The sequence below is a fragment of the Myxine glutinosa genome, chromosome 14, assembly GCF_964187855.1.
Source record: "Myxine glutinosa chromosome 14, kmMyxGlut1.1, whole genome shotgun sequence".
NCBI lineage: Eukaryota > Metazoa > Chordata > Myxini > Myxiniformes > Myxinidae > Myxine > Myxine glutinosa.
Genome location: NC_136274.1, coordinates 768,356 through 796,270, shown reverse-complemented (window position 1 = coordinate 796,270; position 27,915 = coordinate 768,356). Strand labels below are relative to the sequence as shown.

The window sequence follows — 27,915 nt, the reverse complement described above, 5'->3', positions numbered from 1 at the left end:
ACATTTGTATTTCTTTGGTGGTTTGCAGTGGAACAAAACAAACAAGCGTTACGCCTTGGTCCCCCGGCGGTGAAGTGATGTGAGTTGACAAAGTGGAAGACGCAAGGCGGCCATCTTGGATTTTGACGTGGCGACCCAATTTTCAATAGCGTTCTTCCTTATGCCTGGATACACCCACACACCAGATTAGAAGTTAGTAGTTCGTTTATTTTTCAAGATATTTCGCTCACAACGTTCAGATATACGTATATATATGGTGGCGGCAATCTTGGATTTTGACGTGGCGACCCAATTTTAAATAGCGTTCTTCCTTATGCGTAGATACACCCACTCACCAGATTAGAAGTTAGTAGTTCGTTTATTTTTCAAGATATTTCGCTCACAAGGTTCAGACATATATATGGTGGCGGCCATCTTGGATTTTGACGTGGCGACCCAATTTTCAATAGCGTTCTTCCTTATGCCTAGATACACCCACACACCAGATTAGAATTCGGTCCTTCGCTTACGCACGCACGCACGTCCGCACGAACGGACGGACGCACGCACGCATGCACGGACGGACGGACGCACACACATGTAGGGGAAAACCATAGTCCCCCTTTTGCTCCGCGGTGCGACGGGGGACAAAAAGCTGAAAAAATTACTAAACTTGGCTTATTCCACATAGAAATTCCAAAATGGCCCGGACAATATTATTGACACCTTTTAGAAGTTGTTAGAAATAATTAGATTTCAAGCAGGTGATTCTCCTTTACTTTGGAATTGAACTCACCTGTGGTGAGATGCAGGTGCCTGCAATATAAAAATCACTCATTCAACCAGTTTGAATAGAGAACAGGAGTCATTCTGCTGTTTTGTGTCACTGTGTGTACCGCAATGAGCATGGATAAAAGAAAGAAAACCAGAGAATAATTCAGACAATTATTGTCTGAGGAGGTCAGACAGAAGAAGTTTGCAGCCATGCATGGACATTGGACAATCTCAAGGCTACAAGTCCATCTCCAGAGACCTTTATGTTCCTGTCTCCACCGTACGCAATGTTATCAGGAAGTTTAAGGCCCATGGCACTGTAGTCAACCTCCCAGGATGTGGTAGCAAGAGAAAACTTCATTGAAGATTGCAGCGAAGGATTGTTTGAATGGTGGAGAAAGCACCTCGATCAACTGCCAAACAGATTCAAGCTGACCTTCGGACACAAGGTATGACAGTTTAAACTCGCACCATCTGTTGCCAACTCAATGAAAGGGGGTTCTATGGTAGGAGACCCAGGAGGACCCCACTGCTGAGAAAGCCCGACTGGAGTTTGCCATAACACCTGTACAAGCCAAAATCCTTCTGGAAGAATGTCCTGTGGACAGATGAGATCAAATTAGAGCTTAATGGTAGAGCACATCATCTCTATGTTTGCAGTGAACAAATTGAAGCCTTCAAAGAAAAGAACACCTTCCCGACATTCAAACATGGAGGAGGTTCGGTGATGTTTTTGGGTTGATGTGCTGCCTCTGGCACTGGGTACCTTGAATGTGTGCATGGCATCATGAAATCAGGAGATTACCAAGGAATTTTGGAGCGCAATGTTCAAACCAGTGTCAGAAAGCTGGGTCTCCGTCAAAGATAATGGGTCGTGCAGCAGGAAAATGACCCCAAGCACACTTCAAAAATCACCCAGGATTGGTTCAAGACAAGACGCTGGACTGTTCTGAAGTGGCCAGAAATGAGTCCACATATAATTCCCATTGAACATCTTCATCTGAAAACAGCAGTTAGGAGAAGGCACCGTTCAAATCTGGGAGAACTGGAGCAGTTTGCACAAGAAGAGTGGGACAAACTACCAGTAGAGAGGTGTAGGAAGCTCATTCATGGCTTTCGGAAGCACTTGACTGCAGTTATTTTGTCCAAAGGTTGTGCTACTAAATATGATTACGTCTAGGGTGTCAATAATTTTGTCAATGACATTTGTTTTTATTTTCTGATTTAAAAGGACATATTAAGTTCTGAATCAAAAACAAAGTTTCTGTAATATTAACAGTGAAATAAAGTGGCCAGAGGAGGTCAGCTCTTCTCTTCTCGCCCGTGGCCAAATAAGCTGGCGAGGGCCAGCTTAGCGCCCGTGAACGCCTCGTCCATCTCCTCGGTCCAGGCGATGTCGTGCTTGGCCGGCTTACCCCTGAGGGCCTCGTACAGGGGGCGCATGAGTTGGGCGGCGTGAGGCACGAACCGGTGGTAGAAGTTCACCATACCCAAAAACTCCTGCAGGGCCTTGACAGAGCGGGGGCGCGGGAAACTTTTAACGGCCTCCACCTTGGTCGGCAGCGGAACGGCCCCACGCTTCGTGATGCGGTGTCCCAGGAAGTCGCCGGAAGCCACGCCAAACTGGCATTTCGCCGGGTTGATGATGAGGCCGTGCTGGCTGAGGCGCTCAAAAAGCGTGCGCAGGTGAAGGAGGTGCTCCGCCCGGGAAGTGCTGGCGATGAGAATGTCATCCAGGTAGACGAACAGAAAGGTGAGATTGCGCAGCACACTGTCCATCAGCCGCTGGAAGGCCTGGGCCGCGTTCTTAAGGCCGAACGGCATTCGGAGGAACTCGAAGAGGCCAAAGGGTGTAATTACAGCCGTCTTAGGAACGTCGGCCGGCCGGACAGGTACCTGGTGGTATCCCCGAATAAGGTCGACCTTGGAGAAGATCACCCACCCGCCAAACGGGCAGAAAAGTCCTGGATATGCGGTATCGGGTACCGATCGGGGGTGGCGGCGTCGTTGAGGCGGCGATAATCGCCGCACGGTCGCCATCCGCCACCCGGTTTGGGTACGCTGTGCAGGGGCGAGGCCCACGCGCTGTTCGAGCGCCGCACAATGCCCAACCACTCCAGCGCGTCGAAATCCGCCTTTGCCACGGCGAGTTTGGCAGGGTCGAGGTGACGAGCCCTGGCATAGACCGGTGGACCAGTGGTTGGGATGTGGTGTTCGACGCCATGTTTGACGGCGACGTCCGAAAACGTCGGCCGCGTGAGGGCGGGGAACTCAGCAAGGAGGCGGGTGAAGTCGTCCGCGGCCGGGAGCGCGCAGGCTAGCGCCGGGAGCGCGCAGGCTAGCTAGGAGTGGGCGCGAAGAGGTGTGTTGAGGTGTGCGAACGACGAGTGTGTGCCAAGGTGTGCGGTGGTCAGGTGTGTGGCGAAGTCTGTGAGCGGAATGAGTGTACCTGGGTGGTGTGTAAGAGGAAGTACAATAACGGCGTGTATGGAGACACCTGGATGTGTGAATGAGGAACAGAACACGTGGTGTGAGCCTGCAGGTGAAGCATCGACGTTAACCGGGTTAGCAGTTAGACCGACGTTTAGCTGATGCGAGCCCCCGGTCCGTGCCAGGCTTCGGGTGCTGCGGGAACCAGCGGGGATCGTAATCATGGCGGTTTCAAAAGAACCGCCGTGCGTGATCCGCGTCGGGCCTCGCTCTGCACGGTCGCGTCCGTGCTCCGCTAAGCGGAGCGGGCGGCCCGGTGCGAGGGAAGGTAAGAAGGGTCGGGACGGCGCCCCCTCGTGGGGCGGCATTCCGGCCGGGCGAGATCGGGCCTTCGGGCGGGAGACCGGAAGGCTCCGCGCCACGATGGGCCATGGAACCTCGGCCCGAGCATGCCTCCTCCCCAGAATCGTGAATGCCGGACGGACACAACCTGCAGGCGACCAAACCACCCGAATTCATTGCTCGGCTTTGGAAAGCTGAGTTTTAATGAGGTAATGACGTACCGAGAGGCTCAGATATAGCGGACTGTGATGATAATAGTGTTTTGGATCCGAAATTGAGAATTGTGAATAGGATTGGCAAATTGATGGGTAAAATGATTGGCAGTGATTGGCAAATTTTGATTTGCAGGAAATTGGATGGCAAAAATTGATAGTAGAACATGCCCGATGTGGTGGGATGGCAACTCTGCCATCCCTCGCACACGGGGCACATGAGCACTAGCTATGGGGTTTATGGCAGTGTAAGCTCGCTGAGGGAGGGTTTGGATAAAATGATAGGGATCTAGAGAAGATTGACCATAGGTAACTGGAGATTTAAGTAGCGACATTATACCTGTAGTGGGGACGTGGAGAGTAGGGTAGTTGGAATATTATGACGAGGGAGCGCAATAATGCAAGGGGCGACGGGGAAGCGCAAGTTTTAGAAGGGCACCAGGTAGATCAGATGATGCCGTGTGTGTGAGAATCTTTGCCGGTGAGCATGTTGAGCAAATGAGGCAATGCTCGTGAATGGTGCCGTGTGAGTGTTGAAAGTGTATTCGGAAGTGTATTGTGAAAAGTGTGAGGTGATTGTGAGTTGTATTGAGAGTGGAAGTGTATGGAGCAGCGTATGAGGAATAATTGTGATTGTGCATTGTATTGAATGAAGAAGCCTGGGAGGAAGGAGGGTGCAGGAGGCACCAGGTGTGATTGCACAGGTGTGCAAGTGAACAGGTGTATGGAGCAGTGTATGACTGAGTAATGGTGATTGTGTGTTGTGTTGAGCAAATGGTCCTGGAGGAAGGAGGGTGCAGGAAGCACCAGGTGTAGGAGTGATTGCACAGGTGTGCCAATACAGGTGAGCATGGTTGTATAGAATAAATGGTATGGAATATATGGAGTATGGAATGTATGGTGTGGAGTGAGTATGGTGGAAACTGTGGAGTGGAGTGGATGGTGCGAAGGTGTGTATGGGGAGGATGGACCCCATCACGAATACCCGGGGAGGGTAGTTTAAGAGTTAGGTAGAGGGTATAGGTAAATTGTGGTTGGATATTGGCATCTGTGGTGCGTGTGGAAGAATGGTGTTTGGATGGGTGCATTAGTGACATGGAAATGGCTGGGCGTGTGGCCTGTTAGTGTGTGTAGTTAAATGGGCACTCCGCCACTGTGAGGATGTCGGCCAGGTGAGGCCGCAGGTGGGCTCTGGGAGCCGTTAGAGTTGTGGATGGGGCCCGAGGATCCGGAGGACAGACCCGGGTAGCCCAGTGCCAGAGAGGGCACCGAGGGGGTAAGCGCCAAGGAGGGCCTTCCCCAGTTAGATAGGTTAGGTAAGGAGCAGGTAAGCACGGAGGCAACTGCAGTGGTGGAGGTGTGCAGGTGGGTAGACCTGCTGGGAGAGCCACATGACCCAGTCCTGAAATTGTGCAAAGGCACAGGGAGTTGAATCGGGGGAGACCCCAAATTGATGAAGCACCACAGTTTGGTCAATGGGAATTTGGTTCTTAAAACCGCATAGAGTAAAATGGCCAATGGATTGGCAGGGAAAGACCCCGGGTCGTGTAAAGTGTGTTAATGTCATTTTGAAGGTAGATAGGATTGAAATCTCCTCGCACCATCTGCATCCACTCACCTGAGGCGACGAAACTCCACGCCATGCCATGATTTGTTTTTATTATTTCTGTGCAAATGTTTTGAGGATGTAAGACGCATCATGACGTGGGTGTGATATTGTGTTGTTGTTCCATCTCTTCCTCCTTAAGAGGGATTGATGATGAATTGGTGATGGCAAATTTTGGATTAGAGGGATTGCGACGAATTTGGTATAGGGGATATATGGGGAAGACGTGACATTAGTGACGAATTGGTAAGGGTGTCGATTTTGTAAATACGGGGGTAAGGGGCAAGGGTAGAACAGGTGACAGGTGGGGTGACGTACGATAGGGATGAGCTTTTCTCCGCTCAGTCTCCAGGCGCACCTCACCTTGCATTGCCTTCGTTGATGTGTACCCCTGTGACTTTACCCCTCGCTAACCTGTCATCTCTGTCTTCCTTCCCCGACCCATGGATCGTGCTCTCTGGGCACTGAGGGGAGCGTGCGGGAGTCTGCCATTGTGTGCCCGAATCCCCGCAACCAGCTGCCTGCATCCACGCACCACTTATGGACCACAGTCTGTGGCCAAGCACCACTTATGGACCCCAAGTTTTGGGGCCTGGCCCCTCTGCTGGGACTGGCAATTGCGGCCAAAAGATCTTGCTTGCAGACCCGGTGAGGTGGCACCAAGCCCACAGGTGAACCACCCATAGTCGGCCCCTGTGGGCCATAAATACCAAGTACAAAAAGTTTTAATTAAAACAAAAGCTGTGTCGATGTTACACAATGCCTAGATGCAGCTGTGCCTATAACGTCGATGTTATAGGCACAGGACATTCCTATTGATTCGATTACTTGATGTTATTTTTGTGCAAAGTGAAAATATATCTCGGCAATTTCCCGTGTGTGGCGACGAAATTTTAATATATCTCGGCATTTTCCCATCTGTTATTTCAGGCGGTGTATGACTGACCATGCCGCGATTTAAAAAAAAAAAAATCTCGGCAATTTCCCGTGTGTGGCGACACGTGAACGAAGCTATGCTCCTCTCTCCACATTATTGTGACGACGTATAAATTAAATATTTCATCGTGACGATTGTCATCAAATGGACGAATTTTTAATATATCTCGGCATTTTCCCATCTGTTATTTCAGGCGGTGTATGACTGACCATGCCGCGATTTTAAAAAAAAAATATCTCGGCAATTTCCCGTATGTGGCGACACGTGAACGAAGCTATGCTCCTCTCTCCACATTATTGTGACGACATATAAATTAAATATTTCATCGTGACGATTGTCATCAAATGGACGAATTTTTAATATATCTCGGCATTTTCTCGTCTGTTATTTCGGGCGGTGTATGACTGACCATGCCGCGATTTAAACAAAATATATATATATCTCGGCATTTTCCCGTCTCTTATTTCGGGCGGTGTATGACTGACAATGCCGCGATTAAAAAAAAAAATATCTCAATGGACTTGAAGTTACAGGCCTTTGAGAATTCATTTCGTTCTATAAAGGGCAACTTTCATCGGATTTTCTTCCCGTTTTTATTCAACCGAGTCTAAAACTATGTTAGCGACTGTGAAAAATGAAATGATATATCGAATTTGATTTGAAATAAAACTGTGTGAGAGAGGAAGACACCACGGGCCTACAAAACAGGCCTCAAAGCTATGCGAGTTAATAAAATGGTGGATATTTGTTTATATGAAGCCTCTCCCAAAATGGGTGGAGCTATGGTTCCCAGAATGGGTGGAGCTTTGAGGTTTTGTCTTCTCTGCAAGAAGAAGAACAAGAACAAGAACAAGAAGAACAACAACAACAGCAGAGGGCACTCTATTAGCAGCGTCTGCGACGCGGCTAAAAAGATGGACGCGTTGTGTGCCTTTTTATCTTTACAAATAGGCAGCAAGCCACAAGAAAGACAACAACTGGAAGAGACGACGGCCAGCAGAGCGGACCAGAAGATCCAGATCATCAGTGTGTTTTTTTTTTTATTATGTAATGACTGTGCACGGGATTGGTGCTTTTTGTGTTGATTGGTGTTCTTTGGTGTTTTGGTGCTCTTTATTGGTGCTGGTGCGTCGATGCAGTGCATGCTGTCTCCTCCCCTCCCACAGGATTTTCTTTTTGTTTCCTCCAAAAGAAATCGCAGGTCCTGGGTTGCCTTTTGTAAATAGTCCAAATAGTGTAACTTGTAAATAATGCTCCCCACCGTAAATGTATAGTTTGAAAACCATTCCGCAATTCGGTTAGCTGTGGGCGTGAATCCATTAGGTAGGGTGCAATGCAACAGTGGGACATACCTATTTGTGTTTTAAAACTGTCGCACTCCGGGTCAGATTAATTGTAGAGGGAATTTGTAGAGGGTAGAGGGAACACACCTGTGTGTCACATTAAGTAAAGTTTTATAGGCCCGGGACGTGCCTGGAGGATGAGGGTGCAGTGTTACGGATTTGAGAATCCTGTTGTTGTAAATATCACCCTCTGTAAATAGTAATTCTTTGTAAATACCTCCATTTGTGTAAAGGTCAAAGGTCGTCCCCTTCGCTAGTCAATGCACAAGCACGTAGGCCACCATAGCACCTATCTATAGTTATTTCTTATTCTATGTTAGTTTAAGGCTGTGTTTCCCATTAATTGACTCTGCATTGCACCAAATGACATAAGATAGTTCCCTTTTCAAGTTTCCCCCAAATCATCTCTTCAAAGTGCCAGTAACATTGGGCTGTTTTCTTCAGCGTTCGCCACCGTTGCATTGGGCTGTTTTCTTCACCCCAAAACTCCATTACGCACGCGGTCAACTCGGGGGAGAAGGGCGTGGCCGGCCCATCGTCTTCAGGAGGTGGAGCCAGGAAGCCCTTGTGCCCAACCAGGACTCGGGGGTCACGGCTTGGTAAGGTGTGGCTATGGCTTGGTAGGGCGTGGCTATATAACCCGTGGAGGGAAGCCCCACCCAGGAGATGACCGAGGGAGCCAGAGGCGTGCAGCGACAACCAGCCCCTGCCGCGTGCAACGAAAATACATGTGCCTACCGCCGCCTTGCCCGCTTCCAGCCCGGAGAGGACCTGCTTGCTGTGCCGCCCTGCCAAACCTTCCAGCCATGTGGTCCCACCTTCCTCTCCCTCCAGCCAATCCAATCTGCAATTCCCTATTCGTGTGAGTGAGTTCATTCTGTCTGTATTGTCCTGGGTATAAGTAAGCTTGTATAAGTTAATAACTGCACTGTGTCTTCTATTTTTCCCTGTAAATTACATTTATTTTCTTATCTTGCTTTGGTTGTGTGTAAATAATTAATAAATCCCTGTGTTCTTTCTTTACCCCTTTTGCTTCTTCACATTCGGTCGCTTTAGAGGTTTCCACATTGAACACGTGTGGCACGATTTGTCCAACGTTTAGGATCGGGTTTAGTCCTTGTTAAAATGACTCGAACCGCGGGCTGCTAAAAACCGCTCGGCAAATACCAACTTGTCCGTGGTCTCGAGCGGGGTTGCCCACCTGCCTCGTGGAGGGATTGCCGGATGCGTACGGGAATCCCCTTGACCAATCGCTTCGGGCAATCCCACCCCACGAGGGAGCGGGGTAGCTTCAGGATCGGAGACAGCCAGTGAAAATAAGACAAGGGGCTAACCACCTCTTGCTAAGGGGGAGAGCCGTACTCTGTTTCCGTAACTATATATATATATATATATATATATATATATATATATATATATATATATATATATATATATATATATATATATATATATATATATATATATATATATATAACCCTCCTCCCCTCCTCAGGACTCACCCACCCTACCTACCTCTCCTCCTCCCTGCACTCTTTTTTATCCTCTTTTCTGAAAACCAAATATGTAACCACAGGTAAACGTAGCGAGAGGCCTCAGGGAGCGTGTTGGCCTAGTAGGATGGTCCAGAGGTCCGCACACGACACCTCTTTCTCTTAGCTGTCTCGCCTGGGTTCGAGCTGGGTTCGAATCGCGACGCATCTATAATTTCAATTTGTCATTCTGGTGTTTCACAGGCAGGGTCATTCATCAATGTGTGTGCCGTCCGTCGGATCGACGTTAACCTGGGGGTGCCTGGGGTGCCTGGGGGTGCCTGGGGGTGCCTGGGGGTCCCGTGTGCCAACATTCGTTGGAGGGTTTTGAAGATCCCCACAGTGTCCTTGGGAAAGAGTAAGCAGCTCACCTCTGCTGCTGAGTCCGACGGGGAAGCTTGGAGCCCTGTCATACAGCGCCCTGGCAACCGACGTGCGAGCTATGCGCATGCGCTGTAAGCACAACATGGACCATTTGTTTGACCCTGAGACCGATAAAAAGGCCACGCAACGATCAAACTTTCAAATGGACATTCGGTCCGTCTCTTCGCAATTAATATCAGAAATTATCCTCCTGTATTGGTTTCCCTTTCCCTTCTGACATAATGGTCTGTGTTCGTGATGTCCTTTTTCATAGATCATTGGGAGGTGTATAAGTACTGTTGATTTTTATTTCTGTTTGTTTGCTTGTTTATCTCTGTTGTTGAATGAAAGTACGGCATTTTTAATGATTGTTAATGACTTTTGAATATCTTTATAAAGAGAATGAATCTTCTTTTTCTTTTTCTTTTTTCGAGCAATAATTGGGGGGTGCTGGGCTGCTGGGCGCTGGCTGCTGGGATTTTGAGTTCGGCCTGGAGTTTGGCTGAAACCTGATGTAATTTTGGGCGATCCTGGGCATTTGGGCTGAACTTTGAACACGTGACAGGTACTTTGGACACGTGACGGATGTGATTGGTACAGTAGTCGTGGGCCTTGTCGTCGCAGTACTTTGGGCAGATACACTTGTAACATTTTTCGTATTTAAATATAACTGGTTTACCCTGGTTACTAAAACCTCGAGTCTACTGTACTGTCCCGTGTGCTTTGGCTTTCGTGTTTCTGCTCTATCTTTGCAAAATGCGGTGCTTTATAATCCTCAATTGGTTTTCTTTACAATATCCGATGCTCATGGAATGGCAGGAAAACCGTTTATTCGGGAAGGAGCGTATTTGGGAATGCCATCATTAAGCTTGTACAAACAAGCAGGATGTGGCCACGTGGTCAAATGAGGGTGTACCACGTGATGTCATGAGAATTTCATGTGAGATGCATGGAACACCACGTAGTATTCGTGAAAAAAAGTCGCACAAACGAGTACGGAGCTCCACAAGACATTCCCACAGACCACAACTCGCAAGGGGACGTGTGTAATGTTCCCCTGGACCACAACTCACAAGGGGACGTGTGTAATGTTCCCCTGGACCACAACTCACAAGGGGACGTGTGTAATGTTCCCATGGACCACCACACAAAAGGGGACGTGTGTAATGTTCCCCTGGACCACTACGCAAAAGGGGATGTGTGTAATGTTCCCACAGACCACAACTCACAAGGGAACATGTGTAATGTTCCCATGGACCACCACACAAAAGGGGACATGTGTAATGTTCCCATGGACCACTACACAAAAGGGGACGTGTGTAATGTTCCCCTGGACCACGACGCAAAAGGGGATGTGTGTAATGTTCCCATGGACCACCACACAAAAGGGGACGTGTGTAATGTTCCCATGGACCACTACGCAAAAGGGGACGTGTGTAATGTTCCCATGGACCACCACGCAAAAGGGGACGTGTGTAATGTTCCCATGGACCACCACGCAAAAGGGGACGTGTGTAATGTTCCCATGGACCACCACGCAAAAGGGGACGTGTGTAATGTTCCCATGGACGACCACGCCAAAGGGGACGTGTGTAATGTTCCCACAGACCACAACTCACTAGGGGACGTGTGTAATGTTCCCATGGACCACCACACAAAAGGGGACGTGTGTAATGTTCCCATGGACCACTACGCAAAAGGGGATGTGTGTAATGTTCCCATGGACCACCACGCAAAAAGGGACGTGTGTAATGTTCCCATGGACCACCACACAAAAGGGGACGTGTGTAATGTTCCCATAGACCACCACGCAAAAGTGAACGTGTGTAATGTTCCCATGGACCACAACTCACTCGGGGACGTGTGTAATGTTCCCATGAACCACCACACAAAAGGGACGTGTGTAATGTTCCCATGGACCACCACGCAAAAGTGAACGTGTGTAATGTTCCCATGGACCACAACTCACTCGGGGACGTGTGTAATGTTCCCATGAACCACCACACAAAAGGGGACGTGTGTAATGTTCCCATGGACCACCACGCAAAAGGGGATGTGTGTGCCAAAAAAGAAAATCACATCAGAACAGTTAAGTCCGAAGAAATTAAAGTGGATGGGCAACTTGGAAGCAAATCAATGGCTGTGAGATCTATGGTTAACTAGAGCAATGCGACTGCGTCGCCAATATGCCTCTGTGTAGTCCGTACCCGTGATGACGGGTAGATGCCCTCGTTCACTGTCCTAAAAATAAACAAGTTTGGATTAAATCGCTTAAGCTGTTTTCAAGTATCACATTTTTACCACAGGACAGGTTTCACATCGATTGGTGAAGCGGTTTCGGAGGTTTTTTTTTTTTTTTTTTTTAAATATCAGCTTTCAAGCTAATATGGCTGCCATACCACATGAAGTATGACCTTTAAAATGTTAACTCTGCATATGTATGGTTAGGGGATCACGTTTGTGTCGTTTCAAGCTGATTGGGTAAGGTTCGTTTTTCTATCCAAGATGTCTGCCAAACCACGTGACCTACAAAGTCATCATTTTCAAACTATATGCAGCAATGGTGTTGGATTACATTTGTAACGTTTCACATCGATAGGGTAAGCTGTTTATGAGATGTAATTCTTTAATATTTCCCTTCAATCCAATATGGCTGCCACACCATGTGACCGATGATGTTTTCGTGATCATCTCTTAATCGCCATGCCTAGTCAATGACACACACCGTTTTGAGTCGATCACTTTGGTGGTTTGAGAGATGACGTTTTTTAAAAGGTTTTAGGTTAACTCCAATATGGCTGCCAAACCATGTGACCTATGATGTCATAAATTTAATATTTCAGTACAAATGGGTGATGGATCATGTGCATGCAATTTCACATTATTAGGATATAATAAGGAGTTTGATTTAAAAAAAATACATTCAATTAAACTATTCAAATTTTTCCAAATTTATGAAACTATTCAAAGATAAAAATTTTTCCTCTTTTTTGTGTTTAATCCATGATGGCTACCATACCACGTGACCTATGATGTCACAATTATCATAAAACCATTAGACATGGATGTCGCTCTTATGCTGAAAGTTTCATCTCAATTGGACATGTGGTTACTGAGAAAAACGAGGGTTAGCCCTTAAAGGCGGATAGACGTACGTACATACGGACGGACGGACAACCCCAAAACAATGCCTCTGGCCACCTTCAGGGGCGGAGGCATAAAAATTGAAGTGAATAGAAAATTCAGGACCAGCCATTGCCCTTGTGTGCTCAAAATGTGGGCCTAGTTGTCAGGAATTTTAGTTTTTATCACACTTAGTCAGGCAAAAGGGTGCTTGACTTGGCAAAGTACCTCAAGGCAGTGTTTTGGGCACTGCTTTTTCTGATCTTCATCATTGATCTCGCCGACTCTCTGGAAATTCCTCTATGTCTCTGCTGATGACTCCACCATCTGCTGCTCCATATCTCAACCCTCAGATCGGCAGTCTGCAGCCTCCTCGCTCTATGCAGACCTGGACAAAATCAGACTGGTCAAACAAGTGGAACATGTCTTTCAATCCTGACAAATCTCACACTCTCACTGTCTCTCCGAAAAGACCGTCTGGACAACCCTCCCACCTACTTTCTGAATCCTCTCAAATAAGTTCTGTCACTCAAGCTTTTGGGTCTCACTATCTGCCATGATGTTTCCTGGGAAAATCACATTTCCAAGCTGGCCTCCAAAGCCAGTCGCCGACTGGGCATCCTCCGTCATGTGAAGTCCTTCCTTGGCACACCTGAGATCCTCACCACGTACAAGGCTTTCATCCGCAGCTCAATGGAATAACTGTTCTCCCCCCTGGGCTGGTGCTCCTGCCTCATACCTAGCTCGGCTTCACGCTGTAGAAACCAAAGCGTTCAGAATCATTGGAATCTCCTGCGATGAAGCTAGCTCCGCGGGCCTTTCACTCACTCACCGCAGGCAGGTTGGTGGTCTTTCTGTCTTCTTCCGACTCTTCTCCAACCTAACTCCCCAAGCTCTGTCTGTGTCTTTAAAACAGCTGTTCACCACCATCTCTTATCTTCCCCCATCCAAAACCTTGATCTTTTTTGCCCCCATTAAAACACCCCAGATCCACTTTTTTTCAAGTTCCTTTTTTTCCCCCTGAAAGCCCATGTCGTCTCAATCTTGTTTATCCCGTGTACCCCGCCCCAGCCCTCTCCCTTCCACAGATCTCCCGAGGTCCCTGTTTACTCTACTGTTGTGCTTCCCTCTCTCTCCCCTCTTGCCCCCCATTCCCTTTATTATGTTTCATGTGTGTTTCTGTTTATGTGTATATTTGTTTCATTTGTTATCTCCTACACAAGCCTCGACTTTGCATCCAAAAAAAAAGAAAAAAAAAAGAGTAAATGATTTTAGTCTCAGAACTACAAGAATTATTTTTTACAGAAAGCTAATTTTAACACTCGGTAGTCGCATTGAAATGTGTTGAAATGTCACGTTGAAATGTCGAAATCTGGGATCGCAATCGATCGAGAGCTTTGACCATCACGCTCTTCACACTCTGGAGGTCACTTTTGACCACTGAATGAGGGAACTTTGATCTCTGTAAATCAAAAAATATATTTTGTGTCCCACTCAGAATTCAATGTTTGATTCAGGTCCATCAATTTCTCAGGATCCATTTTCACTGGGTTAAAATAATTCACTTATTAGTCCTCTGTGCGTTTCTCCAGAGGGGATTAAAGGTTTGCTCTCCATCTGTCTGTCCGTATGTCTGTTTGTCCGTCCCACCTTTGTTTTTCCAGAATATGTTCTTCTTACCCTTTAACATATTCAACTGAGCCTTGGTACACGACTTTATTATAAGTTACAGAACAAGTTTGAGTTTTGGGCAGTTTTGTCATTTTTTCAGGAGTTACGCCCTTTTTGCACTTAGACTGCTCGGGGACATGTATTGCAAAGCAGTCTCCCTCTTCTTCATGTTCTTCTTATTCATTAATCATAAAATATTATTCAGGGTTTGTACATCTGGGACTGAGAGTTGTTTCTTGGTTTTTGTGTTCTTGCTACTGAATCACTTATCGCTGGCACATGGTCAAACTCTCGGTACCTTGAAATGTAATAATTTATTTATTCCCAGTTGACTCAGGTCTACAGGCCCACCTGTAATTCGAGAAAATAGTCAACTCCTTTTTTGCAATATCTGAACATTAGTATACTATTTCAAATATATCATTACGGAAGTTTATCTCTCTCTCTCTCTCACTCCCTCTTCCCCTCTCCCCCTCTCCCTTCTCCCACACTCCCCCTCTCCCCCTCCCCCAGCCTGCGGATTTCATGGAAACGATCGTTACCGGTAGTGTGTCGGTCACGTCACGTGATAGCAAAAACATGGAACCGAAAGTACGTTTCCCATCGCAGAAAGACGGTGTAAGGCAAACAGATGTAGTATTTACCTTCACGTGTGATTTTCAGATAACTATTTTAGAAGTTGAGTTTTATTTCCAACAAAATTAGGCCGGCAAATCTCAAAGTACATGTATATGTTACCTGAAAGTAGAGGGGCCAACAGTTTTCAATGATTTCGGCAAGACGAACATGCAATTCGGTCAAGAAAATCGACATTAAAATTTATATTTGAAGTCCTACTTTGATATTATACGTTTGGTATTACTTAAAGTTTATAGGACACGATTTTAAATACGAACTTTTTCACGTTCCGATGTATTATACGGACATGGGGCTTGCGGAACATCGCACAATTTGCAATGCGATCCATTTATTGTGCTATGACCTTCAAGTTGTTACACCGAAACTTATGGAAGTTGTACTGTTATTAAACTGTTCAGTTTGACTTGAAATAAGTATTTTGTTTTGATTTGTTTTCTCTAATTCTGCGGTGGGGAAATTCTGAAAAGCTGTATCATAAACCTAATAATAAGGTAGAATCAACTGGTAAGTACAGCAGCAGTAAGTACAGTGCTGTGCTACATGCGGAGGGGTTCTCAAATTGTGCAGACCGGACAGAGGAGGGGGTCGATTCGTTGTTGGTTTACATAATAGTTGAAGCATTAACGGTGTCCGTTGTCGTGTTGCGTTACAACTCATGACACAGAAAATATTGTGAAAGTCAGTTCTAAAAAAATGGAGAATCATCGTATAACTTAAAATAATAATAAAACTTTATTTCATAAGGGTATACACAATCAAATTGACAGAATTTGCTCTTCTCCGATAATAAACATCAACCTCAATAATGAACATGCGTTAATTACATTGCATACATGTACATGACAGGATTTATTATTGGAGACTACATTTTAAATTTTGTATTACAAATGTTTTGCTTTACAAATTCTAAAGCAAAAAAAATCGTTTACCAATGGGTTTGGGCACGGAACCGGAATTTTGTTTCCCATCGGTTCCCATAAACTTAAATCACGGAACCGAAAAACGGTTACCGATGAGATCTGAAATCCCCAGGCCTGTCTCCCTCTCCCTCTCCCGCTCCCACTCTCTGTATTTAGCAATATCGGTGAAAAGTACACGTTATTCAAGTGTCATTCCGAAAGATACACTTGCTTACAGGAAATGAATACACATTTGCATATGAAATGAAACCCAACTGACACCATCCATCATGTATCCATGGAAGGCAACCCTCAATCCCCACTCTTAAAGTTTCTGCCACCCTTATTATACTCCACAGCAGGCAGGGGGTTCTGTGGACCCTCGTGGACCCCGTGAAGACCCTTAGAGACTTTGAGGTCCAACAGAACGCCACTAAGTGAAGTGCAGATTGGGCATGCTCACCATTCCAACAAAACGATGTCTTGATATTGGGAATCGGTCGAGTAGTTCCTGGGATTGAAAGGTTGACCATTTCAGGGCCTGCTTGCTCAGATAAGCATCTTACATCTTCCACATATAACCGGCCACTTTTGAACCTATCTGACTTGACTGCTCAACTATCTAGAAACTCTTGACTACCACGAGTCTTTTTAGGTTTGTTTCTACCAGCTTTTCACAGTGAGATGGTGAAATCTTTGCCCATTCGTCATGTGTAAAATGCTCTCGTTCTGCCAAGTTTGATGACGACTATCGCTGAAGACTACAATCTTCGTCTCGCCATAAACGTCCAAATGGGTTCAGGTCAGGACTTTGACTGGGCCACTCAAGAGCATTTATTTTCTTCTTATTCAGCCAATCCGGTGTGGCTTTAGCTTCGTGCTTCAGATCCTCGTCCTGCTGAAAAGTGATTCTCCTACCCAGATTCACATTCATGGCTGACTCAAGCAGGTTTTCATCAAGAGTTATCCTGTAGTTTGCGCCATCCATTAGTTTGGATGGGCAACCTGATCTGGGGAGAGTCTGGGTGGTATGGTTTGATATGATATGACTCTTCTTCATTATGGATTTCTCCATACTCAAAGGGATAATATACCCCACCCCATCCCTCTCCCTTCCACAGATCTCCCGATGTCCCTGTTCTCTACTGTTGTGTTTCCCTCTCTCTCCCCCTCTTGTCTCCCGCTCCCTTTATTATATGTTCTATGTATTAGCTCTTATATGAGCCTCGACCAAGTTTGCCTTGTTGGTTGACCAAGTTAGTTGTACCTTAAAACTCCTTAGATAAGGGGGAGGTTATAATTTTTTAAAAAGTTAAACCACTGATTACATACAGGTGAAACAAATCACACTCATTTTGTAACATTTCAAACAAATAATTTTCTTCTGAAGTGATTTAGTGTTAATTAGACAAAGTGTTTGAATACTTAGGCAACTGAGAATCATCGGATTTTTCTGTTAATCAAATGTATTCACATCTTACCTGCATTTTTTAACTTTATCTTTTTGTTAGTGGTTTGTGAAGACCATATTTATTAAGTTTGATTTAAGAGATGGGGTGAATACTTTTGCAGGCCACTGTATGCGCTCTACAGAGTGGCGTTCTAGTTACCTCCACCACCGAAGGTAGATGGAGGTTATGTTTTCACCCTTGTCTGTTTGTTTGTTTGTGAACAAGATATCTCAAAAAGTTGTGGACGGATTTGGACGAAACCTGCTGGAGAGGTTGTGTGTGTGACGAGAACGAATCATTAGATTTTGGTGAAGATCTGAATATGGTTTTGGATACGAGAATTATTTAATTTTTAAGTGATTCTTCACCATTAAGATATCGGGTGAAAAAGCGATATATAACATGATTTAAAAAAAAGTTATGGACGAGTTATGACTAAACCTGGTGGACGGGTTAGTCAGGTGACAAGAACAAGCCGATTAGATTTTGGTTCACGTCCGAATCCAGATCTGGCCTATCAGTGGGTATGCTCTGGCCAGCCTGGCAGAGGTATGCTCTCTACTGAGTGCCGTTGTAGTGTGTGTGTGTGTGTGTGTGTGTGTGTGTGTGTGTGTGTGTGTGTGTGTGTGTGTGTGTGTGTGTGTGTGTGTGTGTGTGTGTGTGTGTGCGTGCGCGCGTGGGCGTGCGTGTACACTGTTACGGATTCATCACTTCCGCTGTTGTGGTTTTCATCCACTTGAAACACTTCTGGTCCTATGTATTATTATTATCATTGTTTAAGTGAAATGGCCATGAGTATTATCAAAATGTAAAAGGGTTAACTTTAAATGAAACAGGAAACCGGATCGGGAACCGGAAGAAGAAGAGGAGGGGAAGTTGGACAAGAAGCGAGTCGCTTCCAGCTCCGTAGCGAGCGTTGTCGAACGAAAGTCGCGAGTGAACTTTGAGTTTCCTTGAAAGGAATTCCTGCGATAGGTGTTGTCGCTGGGGGATTGAAAAAAACCTGCGTGGTCAGGTTTGGGCGTTGCGATTCTGAAGATTCATCCCCGGTCGTGTCGACTCAAGTAAGAGCCGTCGGCCATTTTGACACTCGCGCTTTGTTCAATAAAAGGTCTTGGCTACGCGTCAGTTTTTTCACCATCCTGTCGTCTGTCGGGGATGTGTGTGCGCAACGCTGAGTTTGAAGATTAAGTGGCGGTTCGCCGACTGAACCAGGGAACGTTCATACCTGGAGGAACTTTGGGATTTCCCATTCCGCCACGAGTTTGCCTTTGGTTTTGGACCACGTGACTTTTTGCGTCGCTTCGACCGCCTACGCCCGAGAGCTGCTTCGGCGGTGCGACTGCCCTTGTCATCCGCACGGGATTCTGGTCTCGATTGGACACGGTTCTAGCGATCGCTGGAGCGAGTCAACTTCGTCTTGAGGACGGGAATATAGAGACATTGGGGAAGGTTTTTCCACTCACCTGGAACACCGTGAGTTATCCTATGCTAGTTGATGGTACCATCATAAGATGTATTGAGTGTACTTTTGATTGCTATTTGTTGTACCGTTATTCTTGTGTGATTTTTAATACAATATTTGTTTGTTGATAATCATTGGTGTGGTTTCACTATTAATTTCTGACACAGAATAACACATTTTTCTGCCGTGGCTCCTCTCGGGACTCGGAGGTACATCGGGACCAGGGGGTCGGGGAGGAGCACGTAACAGTACCGTGTGTGTGTCGGTGTGTGTGTCGGTGTGTGTGTCGGTGTGTGTGTCGGTGTGTGTGTCGGTGTGTGTGTCGGTGTGTGTGTCGGTGTGTGTGTCGGTGTGTGTGTGTCGGTGTGTGTGTGTCGGTGTGTGTGTCGGTGTGTGTGTCGGTGTGTGTGTCGAGGCTGTGTCGAGGCTGTGTCGAGGCTGTGTCGAGGCTGTGTCGAGGCTGTGTCGAGGCTGTGTCGAGGCTGTGTCGAGGCTGTGTCGAGGCTGTGTCGAGGCTGTGTCGAGGCTGTGTCGAGGCTGTGTCGAGGCTGTGTCGAGGCTGTGTCGAGGCTTTGTCGAGGCTGTGTCGAGGCTGTGTCGAGGCTGTGTCGAGGCTGTGTCGAGGCTGTGTCGAGGCTGTGTCGATCCATGATCGAGGTTGTGGATCTGCCGTTTGGAGAGGTCCTGGGCTGAAAGGATCGAAACCTCGAGGAAGAACGGTGCCCAGCTGATGATCCATGCAGTCGGGAAACGAGTCAATTGCTTACAGGTTAACGTTCTAGCTTTATGTGCAAGAGAGACGTGTGAGGATGGAAGGGAAGTGGTGTGAGAATGGTGAAGGGGAGGCAGGGACAGAAATACAGGTTTGTGTGACAAGGGTGCCTGGAGGGCGTGAATGGTGTTGGTGTCCTGTTTTCTGAGGAGTTTGTAGACAGTGTGGTGAGTGTGACGAGAGTGAGTGATAGGTTGCTGATGGTGAAAATGATGATTGGAAAGCTCTTGGTGAACGTCATCTCGGGATATGCTCCGCAGGTTGGTCGAAGCGATGAAGAAAAGGACAAGTTCTGGTGTGCGATAGAGAAGCTGATGGAAAACGTGAAAGATGAGGAAGTTGTTGTGGTAGGAGGAGACCTAAATGGACATGTGGGAAGGAGTATGGATGGTTTTGATGGAGTTCATGGGGATTATGGATATGGTGTGAGAAATGGAGAAGGTGAAAGGATTTTGGAGTTTGCTGATGGAGCTGATTTGTTGATTTGTAATACTCAGTTCCAGAAAGAGGATAATAAGCTTGTTACATACACGTCAGGTGGGTTGACGACAACCGTTGACTACCTGATGGTGCCTAGGCGACATAGGGGGCACCTCCGGGACACAAAGGTGTACCCGTGGGAGGAGGCTGTTTCACAGCACCACTTGGTTGTCTGCGACGTAAGGGTGAAAGGTGCGAGGAGAGCTTGGCGGGTGAAGTACCAACCGAGAATGAAGGTGTGGAGGTTGAAAGAGGTGACAGTAAGGGAGGCATTAAAAGAGAGGCTGAGTAGGGTCGAGGATGATGTGGTTGAGCTTGAAAGTGGTTGGATGTCGATGAAAGCTAGTCTGTTGGGAGCCGTTGGTGAGGTAGGAGCATGTAGGAAAATGTTCGGAGAACGCTTGGATTCGGAAGAGGGTCAGAAAGCAGTATTCAGGATTGCAAAGCAGATAGCGAAAGAGAGGTGTGATGTGATGGGGGTGAGTTGCTTGAAGGATGAAGTGGGACAAATCGTTGTCGACCCAGATGGAATTAAAGGAAGATGGAAAAGATATATGGAAATGCTGTTGAATACAGAGAATGAATGGGATGGCAACATAGAGAGTAACCCTGTTTTAGGACTGGCAGAGAAGATAACTGAGAAGGAAGTTGAGGAAGCGATAAAAGCAATAAATAAATAAAAACCACCTTTAGAGGCCATTTTTCCCCGCAAGCGGGGGTTGGCCTTTTTTGGGAACTGTGGTTGTTGTTGTTTTTCGGTCACCTTTTTGAAGCAATGTTTTACGGCCGGATGCCCTTCCTGACGCCAACCCTTTTTGCCGCCTTTAACGACAAGCAGGGTATTACCAGTGAACTGGTACTCAATTAGCCGACCTCGGAAGGATGACAGGCTGAGTCAACCCCCCTGGCGTTAATTCAGCGATTGACCGGGATTTGAACCCAGGATCCTAGGATCCTAAGCCGGCACCCTAGCCGCTAGCCCAACACCAGGGACTAAGCGATAAAAGCAATGAAGGGTAGAAAAGCGGGAGGGCCGACGGGAGTTGTGGGAGATATGTTGAAGGCAACAGGAAGTTGGGGTGTGAAGAGAATGACAGAGATCTGTAATCTGGTGGTGAAAGAAGGCCGCATTCCAGTGGATCGGGAACCGAGTACCCTCGTCCCTCTATACAAGGGGAAAGGTGAACCTTTGGAGTGTGGCTCGTACCGAGCGATAAAGTTATTGGAGCATGGAATGAAGGTATTGGAAAGGGTGTTGGAGAGGAGGATAAGGAAGAAGGTGAAGATCGACGAAATGCAGTTTGGATTCATGCCAGGAAGAGGAAAGACAGACGCGCTTTTCATTGTGAGGCAGTTGCAGGAGAAGTACATGGAGAAGAGGAAGAAGTTGTTTCTTGGGTTTGTTGATCTGGAGAAAGCATTCGATAGGGTACCACTCAAAGTATTGACATGGGCATTGAGGAAGTTAGGAGTGGAGGAATGGTTGATCAGAGTAGTGATGGCAATGTACAAAAGAGCGCGCACAGCTGTAAGGACGAAGGACGGGAACAGTGGTGAGTTTGAGGTGAAGGTGGGAGTGCATCAGGGTTCGGTACAAAGTCCACTACTATTTGTAGCTGTGAGGGAGGTGCTGGCTCAGAACGTAAAGGAGGGTTTACCGTGGGAGTTGTTGTATGCAAATGATCTGGTGTTGATTGCGGAAAGTATGGATGGACTGAAGGAAAAGATGAACACGTGGAAGGAATGTATGGAGACAAAAGGTCTGAAGGTGAATATCGGAAAGACGAAGGTGATGGCAAGTGGTAAAGCATGTGGTGAGGTGGAAAGAACTGGGAAGTGGCCCTGTGCTGTGTGTAGGAAGGGTGTCGGAGTGAACTCAATTCAATGTACAATGTGCGCTGAGTGGGTTCATCAAAAATGTAGTGGTCTGAGAGGGTCATTAACCAGTGTGGCAGCTACATTCAAATGTAAGGTGTGCACAGAGGGAGCTGCAGATGGAGGAAATGTTGAGTTGGATCTTGGAGACGGCGTGAAGCTGGAAGGTGTGAAAACATTTTGCTACCTCGGAGGCATGCTGAATGGAGAAGGTGGATCAGACTCGGCAACGGTTGCTCGAGTGAGATGTGCATGGAAGAAGTTTCGGGAACTGAGTGGCGTGCTGATGAGGAGGGGAGTGTCGTTGAAGCTGAAGGGAAAGGTGTATGCTGCATGTGTGAGAAGTGTTATGATTTATGGGAGCGAGACATGGGTAATGAACGTAGAGCAGCAACGAAGGTTGGAAAGGGTGGAAATGCGAATGGTTCGGTGGATGTGTGGAGTATCGTTGAGAGAGGAAGACAAATGATGAATTGCGAAAGATGATGGGAATAGAGCCTGTGATTGATGCTGTGAAGAGGAACAGGTTGAGATGGTTTGGTCATGTGTTGAGGAAGGATGAAAGTGACTGGTTGAGAAGAGTGATGGAAATGAATGTAGAAGGAAGCAGAGGACGGGGAAGACCGAGAAAGACTTGGCTAAAGATGGTGGAAGAAGAAATGCGGGCAAGGGGGTTAACAAGGAGAGATGCAGAAAATAGGGCAAAATGGAGAAGATTGTCATGGGGACCGCAAGGCTAACCCCCGCTGTAGCAGGGAAAATGGCCTTTAAAATGCATGTTGTTGTTGTTGTTCTAGCTTTAGGTAGAGGAACTATGTTTGACGTTTACAATTTAAATAAAGTTGAATATGGGATGTTGTGAAATTAACATAATTTACAGCAATCCTTTAAATTATTTAAGTTTAGGAACAACCGATACTGTACAATTGTGTGTGTGTGTGTGTGTGTGTGTGTGTGTGTGTGTGTGTGTGTGTGTGTGTGTGTGTGTGTGTGTGTGTGTGTGTGTGTGTGTGTGTGTGTGTGTGTGTGTGTGTGTGTGTGTGTGTGTGTGTGTGTGGTTGGTTGGTTGGTTGGTTGGTTATCTCCATTGGTGGGTTTCAGGAGGTGGAACGGAGTCCTCCCAGGACCCAAAGTATCCACCTTCTCTTTGGTAAGGGATCGCAGTTCATGGACCAAACTGTTCAACTTTTTCAGAGTTTTGTTCCAAGGGATCTTTTCAGGATCGTCACTGAACCCCAGAATGCCCTCCATAGTCAGGTTCACTATGTTTTTTCGTTCAAAATCATGGTAGATTAGCAAACCTATACATTTTTGGAAACGTTATTACATGGAAAATCTGAAAATCAATGTTTACATTTGCCAATTCCGACCAATTCGATTCGACCAATCGACCAATTCCATTCGACCTATCGACGATTCGACCAATCGCTTCGATCGACCATTCGATCGATTCAATTCGATTCATCAAATTCGATTTGATCGACCATCCGACCAATTCGATTTGCCAATCAATTTGACCGACCTTTGCTTGTGTGGAACGGACTGTGAAAACGATGCGGACTATATTGTCGGATACGACACACAGGACGGTGATGACGAACTCTAAATGGCATATTCTGTAATCGTGTATGTTTGATGCCATTGACTGCCTGTGTATATTTTGTCATTGACTGCCTGTGTAGATGTGAAGTTATACTGACTGCATGTGTATATATGATTTTGCTGACTGCCTGTGTATGTTTGGTGATATGAATTATTGTGACACATTTTGATGTTATTAACTGCCTGTACAAAATGATAACATGTATTTGATTATGCAACTTATCGCGAATATAAAGACAGTATTTTGCAATTCAAAACCTTTGATTCGTGTCTTACCATTCCCCACAGCACTAATTTGATACTTTCATTGGATTCCTTGTCCCTGAAAATATAGGTTTAGTATATTTGTAAAAGTTTTTAGGGTAATTAGAGGCAGAAATAGAACAAAATATGTATTTTACAGTGGCCATTTTGAAAATCCAAAATGGCCGCCATACAGGTATCTCTCCAAATGTAAACATTGATTTTTAGTTTCCTTATGCTATAACTTTTCCAAAAATGTATAGGTTTGCTAATCTACCATGATTTTGAACGAAATGTAATTTATTGACATAGTGAACTTGACTACCAGTTGTCGTTCATTTGTGGTAATATTTCCAGGGATGGTTTTCAAAATCTCAGTGAGGTTCCTCTTCATCATTCCTGTTGCTCCAATTATCACTGGTATAATTTTGATGCTCTCCAGCTACCAGGATCTTTTCACCTCATTTTTGAGGTCCTTGTATTTGGTCATTTTCTTGATTTCTGCGTTGTTTGGGCCAAGATCGCTGGTACTGATATCTCAATCATCAATGCTGTCTTTTCGTTTTTGTTCCTGAGTACAATGTCCGGACGCAATGCTTTGTTTTCTATGTTTACGCTCGATGGAATCATCAGGTCGTACGTGAGCATGACGTCCTCATTTTCAATGATTGTCCTTGGTTCGTGTTTCCATGAGATTTTTGGAACTGGGATGTTTAAATTTTTGCAGATATTCAATTTAATCACTTTGCCTACTTTGTTGTGCCTTTGTGTGTAAAGTTGTTATGATAGTTTTTTGCATCCCGAGAGCAGGTGACTTGTACTTTCTTGTTTCTTTCTTGCAGAATCTACACTTGTCCGTCTGGCTCAGTCCTGCCATCTTTCAAAATCCATTGGTGTAGTGTCCTTGATCTTCAGTATTTATTATGATTCGTTCTCCATCCCAGTTGAGCTGACCTCTTCTTCGCCATTCCAATGAGCCTTCTTTGTCTATCCCCATTCTGTCCAATTCTTTTTTGTATTTTCCTGCTCTTTTGTCATTCTCCCAGTTGTTGGTGTATATTTCTTGATATTTCTTTTTATGTATTTCTTTTGTCTTTTTTGCAACTGTTGGGGCTATTTTCTTGTTTTGATATGTAACTTGTTGATTTTTCATTGGGCCCAGTTTATTATTCCGTAGCTATATTGGAACACTGGTACTGCAAGCTGGTTTATGGCTTTGATCTTGTTTCGTGGGGAGAGGTATGTTTTCAGGATCAGCTTCGTTCTACTTAGGTATTCTTTGGTGATTGTTTTGTGCATTTGTTTGTGACATATTTGGTGGCCCACTTTTACGCTTAGGTATTTCTATGATGCTTCCTTTTCTAACTGCTGTTTTGTTGGTTCGGGGTGAATTTTCATGTTGTCTGTTTTTGTTGGTTTACCTTGTACAAATGTGCATCTGGTGCACTTGTCACGTTCAAATTCCATTTGAATGTCCTCGGTAAACCGTTTTACTAGTTTTAGTTGCTCTGTCAATTTTTCATCATTTGGCGAGAAGAGCTTTAAATCATCCGTGTATAGTAGATGTGTCACCTTTCCTATGCATTGTATGTTCGTCTATTGGTTATTAGGGTGTATCTGTGTCCTTGTTCATTGATGAGGTAACTTAGTGGGTCCTGTGCCAGGCAAAACAGAAGGGGAGGAAAGTCCGTCTCCCTGGAAGATTGCACGGCGTATCTTCACATCTGGTATTCGTCGATATTCCCTTCTGATTGCTGTAATATCAATGTGGTATTCCTGATCTCCATTACGTTCTCAATCATTTTGATTTTTTACGGATTGATTTTGTATTTTGTATATTTGCATGCATTTTATCATCCATGAATGTGGGACATTGTCAAAAGCTTTCTCATTGTCATTCCGAGCGGTGGACAATTTAGTTATTCAACAACAACAACAACATGCATTTTAAGGCCATTTTCCCTGCTAGAGCGGGGGTTAGCCTTGCGGTCCTCATGACAATCTTCTCCATTTTGCCCTATTTTCTGCATCTCCCCTTGTTTACCCCCTTGCCCGCATTTCTTCTTCCACCACCTTCAGCCAAGTCTTTCTCGGTCTTCGCTGTCCTCTACTTCCTTCTACATTCATTTCCATCACTCTTCTCAACCAGTCACTTTCATCCTTCCTCAACACATGACGAAACCATCTCAACCTGTTCCTCTTCACAGCATCAATCATAATCATCAATAGTTCTTCACATTTTGTAATTTTCAAGTATGGCCTTGTTAAGTTGTAGGTGATCAATTGTTGTCTCCCGTCGCACCGCAGAGCGAAAGGGGGACTATGGTTTTCCCCTCCGTCCGTGTGTCCGTCCGTGTGTCCGTCCATGCGTGCGTACGTACGTACGTACGTACGTGCGTGCGTACGTGCATAAGCGAAGGACCGCATTCGAATTTGGTGTGTGGGTGCAACTCACGTCAAAATCCAAGATGGCCGCCACCATGTATGTCTGATGCCATGTATGTCTGAACCTTGTGAGCGGAATATGTTGAAAAATAAGCGAAGTACCAACTTCTAATCTGGTGTGTGGGTGTATCTCGGCATAAGGAGAACCCTATTGAAAATTGGGTCGCCACGTCAAAATCCAAGATGGCCACCACCATGTATGTCTGAACCTTGTGAGCTGAATATCTTGAAAAATAAGCGAAGTACCAACTTCTAACCTGGCGTATGGGTGTATCTAGGCACAAGGAAGAAAGCTATTGAAAATTGGGTCGCCACGTCAAAATCCAAGATGGCCGCCACCATATATATGTCTGAACCTTCTAATCTGGTGTGTGGGTGTATCTAGGCATAAGGAAGAACCCTATTGAAAATTGGGTCGCCACGTCAAAATCCAAGATGGCCGCCACCATATATATGTCTGAACCTTGTGAGCGAAATATCTTGGAAAAATAAACGAACTACTAACTTCTAATCTGGTGTGTGGGTGCATCTTCGCATAAGGAAGAACGCCATTGAAAATTGTGTCGCCATGTCAAAATCCAAGATGGCCACCACCATATATATGTCTGAACCTTGTGAGCGAAATATCTTGAAAAATAAGCGAAGTACCAACTTCTAATCTGGTGTGTAGGTGTATCTAGGCAAAAGGAAGAATCCTATTGAAAATTGGGTCACCACGTCAAAATCCAAGATGGCCACCACCATATATATGTCTGAATCTTGTGAGCGAAATATCTTGAAAAATAAGCGAAGTACCAACTTCTAATCTGGTGTGTGGGTGTATCTAGGCATAAGGAAGAACGCTATTGAAAATTGGCTCGCCATGTCAAAATCCAAGATGGCCGCCGCCATGTATGTCTTAACCTTGTGAGCAAAATATCATATCATAGCATGTTTTCTGCATCTTCCACTTTGTCAACTCGCATCACTTCCCCGACTGGGGACCTAGGCGTAACGCTTGTTACCATAACAACCTCTCTTACATCCCTTTTGTTCTGTCTCTAAACTTCATTGCTATGTTAGATGATGGTAAATAATTTCTGTGATGATTCCTGTCAGCAGGTTATATGTTTGTATGTGGTTGGTCGGCATGTTATCGGCCAGTATTTGTGGGGAATTTGGGTTTCCTCCGATTTTGGGATGAGGGAAGGTGTTCCCTTTTACGAGTCACTCATCCACTGCCGCGTGTGTGTTTGTGTGTGTGTGTGTGTGTGTGTTGTGTGTGTGTGTGTGTGTGTGTGTGTGTGTGTGTGTGTGTGTGTGTGTGTGTGTGTGTGTGTGTGTGTGTGTGTGTGTTGTTGGTTGTTATCTCCATAATTTGGGTTTTTGAAGGTGGAACGGAGTCCCGGAAGACTCAAAGTATCCACCCCCGCTTTGTTGAAGGATCTCGATTCATGAGCTAAGATGTGAAGTTTTGTTGATTCTCAGAGTTTTGTTCCAAGGGCTCTTTTCAGGATCGTCACCGAGCCCTGTGCAGCCTCCATCTCCAATGGGATCTGAACATAAAAAATTTTATTCTCCCTACAATGGTAAAACATACACACATTGAAGAAAGAAAAGAAGAACTGCCTTTAGAGGCCATTTTTCCCCGCAGAGCAGGGGTTGGCCTTTTTTGGGCACCGTGGTCCCCTTTTTAAAGCAATCTTTTACGGCCGGATGCTTTTCCTACCACCAACCCTGTTTGTCGCCTCTT

The 27,915-nt window shown here is 45.7% G+C and overlaps 1 protein-coding gene across 7 annotated transcripts in view; it reads left to right on the top strand.

The window, feature by feature from the left end:
• The first annotated feature begins 9,949 nt into the window (after positions 1–9,949).
• EIF2B1 (eukaryotic translation initiation factor 2B subunit alpha) overlaps positions 9,950–27,915 on the top strand; it is a 129,470-nt gene continuing 111,504 nt past the window's right edge. For 2 of the 7 annotated variants that reach the window (XM_078768295.1, XM_068135108.2), the window contains exons 1-2: positions 9,984–10,083; positions 14,826–14,930. In XM_078768295.1, coding sequence (XP_078624421.1) covers positions 14,838–14,930 — 93 coding nt within the window. In that variant the 5' untranslated portion in view covers positions 9,984–10,083; positions 14,826–14,837. Of the gene's footprint in view, positions 10,113–14,825; positions 14,931–27,915 lie in introns of all 7 variants that reach the window. The other 5 variants (XM_078768291.1, XM_078768292.1, XM_078768290.1 and 2 more) reach the window with 5 other exon arrangements.